Genomic DNA, 10,171 nt, shown 5'->3' with positions numbered 1-10,171 from the left:
AGCTGCAACAAGGTCTTTTACCACAACATACTTACTCTTCATGCCAGTCCCTCTGCTGCCCTCCCCTAGTCTCTCCTCACCCAGGGCACACACTCTCTTTTCTCTTGCTTCTTCCTTCTCTCTCTTCCTCAGCTGCCCTCTCTTCTTTGGCTCTCAACCACTTAAAAGAAGCAGCCACAGCTGCACCTTATCTACATCAGCCAACCCACCGCCCCTGAAGCCAACTCACAGCTGTATATTATCAATGCTAATTAACCCAGCTACATTCCTCTACAGCTGAACATCTGCCTGCCCATGGGAAGTGGTGAGTGAATTCCTTGCTTTGCCTTGCCTGCATGTGTGGCTTTTGCTTTACCCATTAAATTGTTCTTATCTCAAACCTGAGTTTTACATTCCTTTCTGATTCTCCTTCCCATCTGTCTGGGTGAAGGGGAGTGAGCAAGGGGTTGTGGGGTGCTTAGCTGCCGGCCTGGGTTAAACCATGGCACTTATACTACCATAAAGTTCTGTTGTTTCTACTGCATGAGTTTCTAGCAGTCATTGAGTCTTCTGTGCCAATCATTTTGTCCAACTTCTGTAGTAGAGCCTTAGTTCTGTGTTCATGTGGCACGCTGACATTCTCCATCCCTGCTTTCTTCTAAAAATTAATTATGCTTGCATTTGATGCTGCTTACACAGACCGCTCCATTTTATGAAAGGAAACACTTCTTAGTGTTTAGGGCTTATTTGTCACAGCTTGGTTTCATTTTTTGAAGGTCCATCCTCTGTAAAACTGTGACCTACTTTTACTGTGACAGAGAGCTGACCAAGACAGACCACTTGGTTGTCTACTCAGCATTCAAACATTTTGCATTAAAAAAAAAGAATGCATTTTCCTCTCAACTGATCTTAGCACTCCTTGCCACCATCTGAAGTTGGCATAAATGCTGTAAATTCCACAAGTGATAGAAAATTGAGAAAACTTGAGGAATAATACCAAGTCCAAGAGAGGGAGGACTTGAAGGACTAATATCAAGCCAATTCTTTACGCAAGACCTCTCAAACACAAACTTCTCATGAAAGTAGTTCAAATCTACTGTTTGTTGAAGTTTAAACTCTTCTAAGAAAATGGCTAACTCAGATTAAGATAATTTCCTTTGATAGGAAGGCAATTTCAGAATTATTGAAAACCGCTGAAAAAAAACCAATTTGAGGAGGCTGGGGAATTTTTAGTTGAGAGAGATAATTTTATCTGAATAATGTCAGCTATTCTGTACTAGAATGTATTTTTCAGTGAACTTACTAAAAATCACATAGATGTATTTATGAGCTACATCTTGTACTACAATTAGAAACAATTAATTGCAAGTAGGTAATTCCTACAAAAAAATTAAATTATACTATTTGGAAAGCATGGTGTACAGAGGACATGTTGGTGGGGGGCGGGGGGGGCATGGGGGGCATCCTTGGTTAATCATGTCTCTCTTCTAATTCTGAAACTCCTTTGGAAGATGAGGAAAACAACCGACAATGTCAACCTTCAGCATCAAATGATGACCATTTATATTGCCCATATTGTTTATATACAGTACAAACTGCTCATTTAGTTGGAAGCATAAATTAATTCTCACCTTCTATTAGCTTGCAGTCAGTTGGTTAGTAGCAAGCAAAGATGCACTATGGAGTTCTATCATTTAACTGTAAAATTCTTATTATCCTATCCAAAAATGTCGTAATGTATTTTCATTATTGCCTTGAAACTTATATGAGATGACAGATTATTCCCCTTTAACTGTGCACAAATTATGATCAGAGAAATGTCACAATGTCCGTGATTTGAAGCACAAGCAACCACACAGGAAAAGATAGTCTTTCCAGGCAAATGTTCATTCATTCATGCATGCATACATTCATTCATGTTCAGCTGAAAGAGGAGCAAATACACAGCTGCCAATGCACACAGCTTTTGAACTATCATCACGTACCATTGAGCTATGATCTATTGAGACATGGGTGAATATTGGAAAACAACATGATTTAATTTGCTGTCACTGTAAGTGAGCTATATGAATGACTGTGACTAATATTGTAATGTACTTTTGTTGATTGTACAACAGCTGCCTTTGCATTAAGTATGAAGCATTTAACACTTCACAGGAACAAAAAAGTTGGAAATGTTTTGTTGTTTAGAAACTACGCTTTTATAATTTGTAGAATTTGCATACCATCTCGTTTCTAACAGTCCTTCACAAATAATTGAGAAACTTCTGCATAAATTTAGAGCAACCCTGAAGCAATTATTGTGTTCTTTACTGATCCATGCAAAATCGATTCTCATGTACATGTAGGATTTTTCCTGGCTTGTTGACAGAACACCACCCTTGTAATAACTCCCAGTGTCAAGATCAGAGTAATGACACACATTCAGCTACTAAAATACATAGGAATGTTACCACTCTGAGTCAATGGTCAAAAAATTGTAGGCAGTGCGCCCCGCAGTTAGTCTATGTTCATTACATGGGAAGAAATCACATTTGAACACTGAAAAGTTAAAAGACCAGTTTTATTCTCATAGCAATTTCATCTGACATGCCCCAAATGTCTCCTTTTCTGCATTTACATGACAATTTAAATAATGTCTTTAGGAAGAATGTAAAGAAATTCAGGATTCTCTGGTTTCAAAAGGGTTGCATCAATGTAGATATGGGCTTTCAGATTTCAACCGCATCTCTGAACCAAAGGTTCTTCAGTGCTTCAAACAGCTGCTCCCATTTATTGTCATCATTCAGACCGGGTCCTTCAAACTGCAGTGTCGGGAGGTATTTGAACTCTTTTAGACAGTAGTAAATGGTTGAACACTTCCAAGAAGCCTTTTTAATATCCCCACGCATGGAAGCAGGATTTTGTGACCATGAGTCAAGGCTACGGGCCAAGGCTACCTTGCTTGAACCTGCACACCAGACATCGGGATAGCCATGTGTTTTGCAGGCTATTTATTATGCCAACAGGAGAAGCCAGCAGGAGAGTCAGTCTGTGTTTTACTAAAGAAGCCTCAAACCTGAAGGCCTCCTTGCTACCTTCGCACGCCCACTATCACTCCCCAGATGAGGCGGGCCGCCCCGACGCGCTCTGAGGCGGGCAGGGACGGAGGGGCCGCGCAGCTCTTCCCTTCGGGCACCGTCCGCCCCGAGTAGCCCCGAGGCGTGGCTACCAAGTAGCGCCCACTGCGGCCCAGCCAGCGCCTCAGAGCCCCGCTCCGGCCATAGCCGTTGGCAACGTCCGCACGCCTTGCGCTGGGCCCGCCCCCCGAGGCGGGAAGCCCCGGGCCTCCTTCCCCCACGGCTCCTGGCTGGTGCTGGCAAGCGAGGGAGGCGGGACAGAGCCCCCCATCGCCCCCGTCCGCCCAGACGGAGCGGCGAGGGCAGCGCATGCCCAACCGCCCTCACTACGGCGGGTCCGCCTCCCTCCCCGCCCCAGGAATGGGCTCTCCCAAGCCCTGCCCCCGCCCCCGCGCTGCCTCCAGCCTGCCCCGGGGAATGGGCGCTCCCCCTACCTTCCAGGCCCGTCCCGCCCCGTAACCTCACTTCCGGGGCGGCCATTTTGGGAGGTCAGCGCTCCGTGGCTGGTCGGTGGCGGAGGGGGCGGGCTCGGGCCTGGGCCTGGGCCGTAGCGGCCGGCGACAGCGGCGGGCCGGGGGGCGGGGAGCTGAGGAGCCGGCGAGTGTCGGGGGCGCCGCAGGGGAAGAGCCGCCACCCGGTGATCGCAGCGCTCGCCTGTCCCCACCATGTCGGACTTCGACAGCAACCCCTTCGCCGACCCGGACCTCAGCAACCCCTTCAAGGTGAGGCTTGGGGCGGGGAGGGGGCGGTGGGCGACCGTGAGACTTGCTCGGTGTCGCGGCGGAGGGAGAGCGGGCTGCGCCGAGCCGTGGGCGCCCCGGGGGAGGGAGGGAGGGACCCCGGCCCTTCTCCCGCGGCGTGCGCGGGGCCGCTGCCTGCTGCGGCAGGTGGGGAAGGGCCGGCGCCGTGGGGCAGCGCAGTGTTCCGGGGGCCGGCAGCAGTGCCGGGGGGCAGCCCGCCGGGAGGCTGCGGGGTCGTGGCGGCTCCAGCAGGCTGGTAGGACAAGCAGTGTTACCGGAAGCCCTAGGAACGGGCACGGCCGTTTCAAAAGTTCGGGTTTTCATGTGTCCTTCTGTTGCTAAAATAACGCAAATCGAGTTTCAGGTGAGTTATTTTGAAGAGAAAAACGTTTATTTATTTTGGCGGTAACTTTGTGCGTGTATAATACTACTACAGTCTTCTTTTTCTTCCGTTTGACTGACCCAGATAGTTAAGCTTAGGGAATTTACCTTCTTTTTCCTCTCTGGTTTCCTCCCAGCCTCTGTCAAGCTTGGATGTTTATTTATGTTATTTCTGAAGCATGCAGGATGCTGATGTCTCGGCATAAGTTCTACCCTGCATCTCAAAATGCGGCATTTTGCATTTAAGTTTTGCACTATTGATTTGTCATACAGCTGAGAATTGTTTGTTCATCCACTGTTCTGGCTTAGCTGTCAAAATAAGCTGACCTCCTTGCATGCTTCCCGTCCTTTTCTTCCTTTGTTATTTGAATCTAGTTCAACTAATTTATTGAGCTACTTACTTTAATAATCTTAACTGAGCTTTTTTTTTGGGTTGCATTTTATTTCATGATGACCCTTTAAAGCACGCACATAGTATACGGCAGTGAGTTTACAATGTCAGCTGGAATAATTAGGCATTTTAAAAATTGAGCTGTCGCATTTCAAGCATAATTATGTGCAGGTAGCTGGTGGAAGCATAGCATTACTGACATTTATTCATTGGAGTCTGAGTCATTAGTTTAGTTTTTATGGTCGTAAAATTCAGTCAGTAGTATTCCTTAGGCTAGGCACTCTGTTTTTACTTGATGTTTTACAGAGTGTTACGACTTCCCAGAGGAACAGCAGCCCTGGCCTTGAGGTTGCCGCCAACAATAATTTGGACTGGTACCAGTGGCACTGAGCGCTGTTCTTTTAAATACCTTTTGGCACCAAGTGCTGAAAAGGTGTCATTGTTCTAGAATGTGACTTCAGCAACAAAGATATGTGATGCTTTCCCTGACTTTTTCTAATAATTATGAAAATAACATTAGTAAAATTTAATGTGTAGAGATACCCAGCACAGTTAGGGGTATTGGAAGCAGTATGCTTGCCCCTGCATTGTTCATCAGCCCAGGAAACTTGTCCTACATAGTGTTTCTGAGACCTGAGCTAGGGACCTACCTCAGCCATACTTCTGGTTTGTAGAGATTGCTTAAAGTGCAGTAGTTGATTCCAGTTTCTCTTCAGGGGAAAGACTTCTTGTAGCTGTGAGGGAGAATCCACGTTCTACTTCTCATCTGCAGCTCATCACGATAAAAGGACTCTATAACAACTTCTCTGTAACTTGAAGCTCGCTGTTAAACACAGTTCTAGGTTTTTTATTTGCAGAAGTTGGTTTAGGAAAGCTGTATACTTTTCCTTTTTCAGAGGCTTTTTTCACTTCCTTCAGTCCTTTCTAACTTCCTTCATGTTCCACTGCTGACAAAAGGTAATCTTGCATACCTTTACTTATCCACATGTTTTAACTTGAGGGGGCGAAAGGCCTCCATGTATAAGCCAAACCTTGACTGCCACTTTGTTGGCATAACAGCTTTGAAATTAGTGGGTATTAATGCATGTCTGCATTTCAATTTTGTCTGACTGTGTGTTTTAAAGTATTTTACAGATCGAACCAGTATTTCCAAGTGGACACTGACAAACCTAAGCCATGTTGTCTGAACATCTCATTCAAATGAACTTATTTTTATTTGTCTTTGCTTGGTAATGTTATGTATGATGTGATTAGTTATTTTCCTTACTTTTGAAGGCAGTGCCTGTCCAAATGTCAAACCACAAAATAGTATGGCAGAGAAGGGGGGGAGCAGGCATTATGTGGAAGAGTTGTTGCCAAGGTCTAAATATAGATCCTGCTCTTTCTTAAATATTTTCATTTTACCCGCTGTCTGTGATCTACTTGTGAGGTTTTCTGTGACTGTTTTTAGTCTTTTAATAAAAATATTTTAGCAGAGGTTCTTGCTTGATATTGAACCAAATAAATGTGCTCTCTGGGAAGATAAAGGTAAAGCAGAAACATCTAGTTTGTTATATTTTGGGTAGTTAATTCTTTTGGAAACCTAAAATTGTGTTTCTGTTTTGGTATCTACTGGAAGTAATGAAATTTAGTTTGTAAAAACAGAATTTTTTGTTTCAGGTATTAGCTTACTTGGCTTGATCTTAAAATGTTGCTGATTTTGAGGCAGTGCCTACTTAACATCTACTTTTTTTTTTTAATAAACAAACTTGAATTGAACCCAAAGATTGGTATGCTTTTGAAGTCATAGTATTCCTCTGAAAGTAGCTGTCCTTTGGATGCTGTACCAACAAAAAAGAGATTATTCGATTTAAGAGACAAGAGGTAATGAAACAGATAAGTAAAATTCTAATGTTGAAAAGCTTTTGATTGTATTAAAGTTGTACAGAAGAAAATGCATCCATATACCATACAAATGTGATAATCCTGCTATAATTTGATATAGCAGCATTGTGTAGAAAGACACATTTGGCATGACCTCAAGTATCATAAATGAAAGTAGACTAATAATGAAAGCTGTAGTCTTCTGTCTTGGGAAGTGATACAGATAAAAGGTTATGAAACAGCAGTCTCTCAAAATCCAGTAAGTTTCATTTACTCAGAAACAATTCAGCAGTTCATTTACAATAAAAATGTGTTGGTTCTGTGGTGGATTTTTTTTTCTTTTGTAAGTGAATGATACTACGAAGAGAAGAAATTATTATTTTTTTTTTAAGTAAAGCTATGAATTTCACAGGCCTTTGTGGCTTGGCTGACAGACATTACATTGTTTGAGGGCTGGATGTTGCAGTCCTCCAAACATATGAGATAATTATTTATTAGCAACTACTACAGATATTATGGTAGGAGTGAAAATAAAATATATATATGTGAAAGCCAAACCACTGTATGATACGGGTGAAGACTTAAACAGAACAGCCTGTGTCATGTTCAGTTTTAGTGTGTAAGGACAGAAATCATGGAAACTCTCAAATGAATGTAATGTTAGTTATGTGAGTCGTTTCTTTGGGTGGGATTAGGTACCCAAATTCTGGTTAGCATCAAGTTGTTACTCCAAAAAGACATGGATCTTTTGTAGTTCTGTCATGGCTACCATTCTGTTTAAGGTGCTCTAAGGTATCTAAAAATGGTGTTAGGCACCTGAATTGCCCCCATGAAGGTCACAGGATTACTTGAGTCACTAGCGCTAAGCATATGTTAGAGCTTTGTGCTGGTTTGGGCTGGGGTACAGTGAAATTTTCTGCATAGTAGTTAGTATGGGGCTGTGTTTTGGATTTGTGCTGGAAACAGTGTTGATAATTTAGGGATGTTTTTGTTATTGCTGATAGGGGTTTACACAGAGTCAAGGCCTTTCCTGCCTCTCCCATCATCCCACTGGTGAGTAGACTGAGGGTGCACAATAAGCTGGGAAGGGCCACAGCTGACCCCGACTGACCAAAGGTGTATTCTGCACCACAGAACATGCTCAGCAATAAAAGCTGGGAGAAGGAGTGGGGTGGGGTGGTGGGAAGGAGAGGAATGTTTGGAGTTGCGGCATTTGTCTTCCAAGTAACCACTACAAGTGATGGAACCCGGCTTTCCTGGAGGTGTCTGAACACCTGCCTGCCAGTGGGAAGTAGTGAGTGAATTCCTTGTTTTGCTTTAGTTGCATGTGTGGCTTTTGCTGTACCTATTAAACTCTTTAATCTCAACCCAGGAGTTTTCTCACTTTTACCCTTCCAGTTCTCTCCCACATCCCACTGTGGGGTGGGGAGAGAGCGAGCAGCTGTTTGGATCTTAGTTAAATCTACTACAGAGGTAATTCCAGTTATAAATTGGATATTACACTTAATCTGACTCACACGAGCGCAAAATTATCTGGTTTGACAGGAAGTAGAAGCTGAAGGTTTGATGCTGAAGCTGCAGATGGCTGCTACCTTGTATGGCAGCAGAATCTCTACAGTTCATACCTTGATTGCTCGAGTGAAACTGAAGTGATAGAAACTTACAGGAAGAGAGAGAAGTCTTAGTTATTTTGAAGGACCAGGACCCTAATTACTTAAAGTGTTTCTGTAGTGTTTGTGCTTTAGAATTAAAAAGTTTTGGTTTGTGTCTATGTGTGTAACTGAGTTTGAATTCTTTTATTGACTGAAATATACCCAATTAAGTTGTCTGTCTTTAAAATCATAAAGGACATAAAATAAAAATATTTTTCTAACTTTATTGCCTGGTTTCCCTTCATGTTTTCAAAGTTTATGAATTCCCCTAAATCTTGTATAATTTAATGCTGAGCATCATGGTATTGGAAGTCACCTTTAGCTGACCTACATGGTGGTTAGTTTTAATTTAAGAGTACATGTCATCAGTGCTGTAACTGCACTGTAATCTGTTAATACTGTGAAGTGTTTTAATGGGTGTTTGGTAAGGGTTACAGCTTCGTTTATTTTTCAGATTTTCCATAAAGTGTTAGCACATATTGCACTAGTATTATTACTGCACTATATATTGAGATTTAACATTACAAAGAGGAACATAATACACGTTCAAGAGCTGAGGAAGGAGAAAGATTAGAGAATAACGATGTGATGGATATGGTATTTGTTAGGCATCTAGTACTCCATTGCAGGATGGGACTGGTGCAAGCTTTAGGACAAATTTGGTCTTGTGAGCCTCTGAAGTTCTTCTTGGTCTCAGAGGTGAGGTGTTTGCTCAGTAGCTTGGAACCCTTCATAGCTCTGCTTCCATGAGATAATGTGGTGTATAATGGACACCACTTGAGACCCGAGTATGAGAAATGCCAGCTGGCTACTTTTGCACTATCCTATTTAATAGTTGTTCTGGCAGTGCTAGAGTGAAGATGTTTTGAATATCATTGTATGAAGGGGGTGAGAAATGGCTGATCAGTGAATGAGATGTTAAATGTGAAATTGTGAAAGAACTGTTGTATTGGTTACTCTGATTTTTTTGTTATTATTAATATTATTTTGTTAGAAGTACAGAAATAGAATTTATTTTGCCTCTAAGTCATTAATTCCTCCAGGTGTTAATGTGTAACCTTTAAAGGACAGCTCTTTCTTGTAGTAAGTGATTTTTAATCATAGGTTAAGATGTATTTATAGTAGGTACAATACATTAAGGCTTCTTTATTCTGTTAAATGTAAACTGTACTGCTAATGTACTATTAGGATAGTGAAACATGAAATCTGAATTTAATTGCTGTTTGTGAAGTTTCTGTACCCTTACTCAGTCTTGGGCATGGAATAATGAATAAAGAAGTAAAGCATGAAGTCCCAGCAATGTTTGAAACTGCATCAAAACATTAGTAGCTTCTTGAAACTTTGCTTTTCCATGTGTAGCTTACTGTGGCATGAACAGGGAGGAAGTCTTTGGGGAATGTAGCTGTTTGATATATACCATATGTTTGCTGAACATATGCAAATTGCAGTTTCAGAAGCTTAATCTGGCTGAATGTAGAGTGTTATGGGACTGAAAAACACATCCTTCATGTGCAGGCTGTCTTTTCCCAGCATCAGATCTTAATTTAAAAGCTGAAACCCAACAGTTAACACAGGAGAAAAGAAAGCTTTGATATCTATTGCTGGCCAGATAATTTCTTTTTTCCCCTCCCAGTTTTGTTCTCAAAAGCTAAGTTTTGTCAGCAGTTTCTCCCCAAAAATTGCTCATGAGGATGTACGGGAAGCAAAGTATATCATAAGGAGAGTTTCAACTGAAACAGCAATAACTTTGATTACTCTCCAGAACTCATAAATGAGAAATGGGATGGATAGTTTTCTCTTTGATTCAGAAATCGAAAAACTCAGACCAGCATAGTTTCAGGAATTTTTTGTTGTGTTTTTGTTTAATCCTCTGAGGCAATGGTATGATCTTAGGAAGTACTCAACAGAAAGTACAACTGTGGGCATAAAAAACCCAACCCACCAAACCTCAGGATGAATTCTTACTGGAAAGTACAATTAGTGTTACTCATATTTAGAAAAGGCTAATATAGGGAATAAATTGTGATAATTGATGGAGAGCTTACC

The 10,171-nt window shown here is 42.1% G+C and overlaps 1 protein-coding gene across 1 annotated transcript in view; it reads left to right on the top strand.

Moving 5' to 3' along the window:
• Positions 1–3,590: 3,590 nt before the first annotated feature.
• The window catches only part of SCAMP1 (secretory carrier membrane protein 1), a 50,649-nt gene continuing 44,068 nt past the window's right edge, over positions 3,591–10,171 (top strand). Inside the window, exon 1 of the mRNA XM_055698559.1 lies at positions 3,591–3,820. Within this exon, the coding sequence (XP_055554534.1) occupies positions 3,764–3,820 (57 nt within the window). The 5' untranslated portion in view covers positions 3,591–3,763. The remainder of the gene's footprint in view (positions 3,821–10,171) is intronic.

This window comes from Falco cherrug, chromosome Z (assembly GCF_023634085.1).
Source record: "Falco cherrug isolate bFalChe1 chromosome Z, bFalChe1.pri, whole genome shotgun sequence".
Taxonomy (NCBI): Eukaryota; Metazoa; Chordata; class Aves; order Falconiformes; family Falconidae; genus Falco; species Falco cherrug.
The sequence above is the reverse complement of the archived record's forward strand: the minus strand, read 5'-3'. Positions and strand labels throughout refer to the sequence as shown.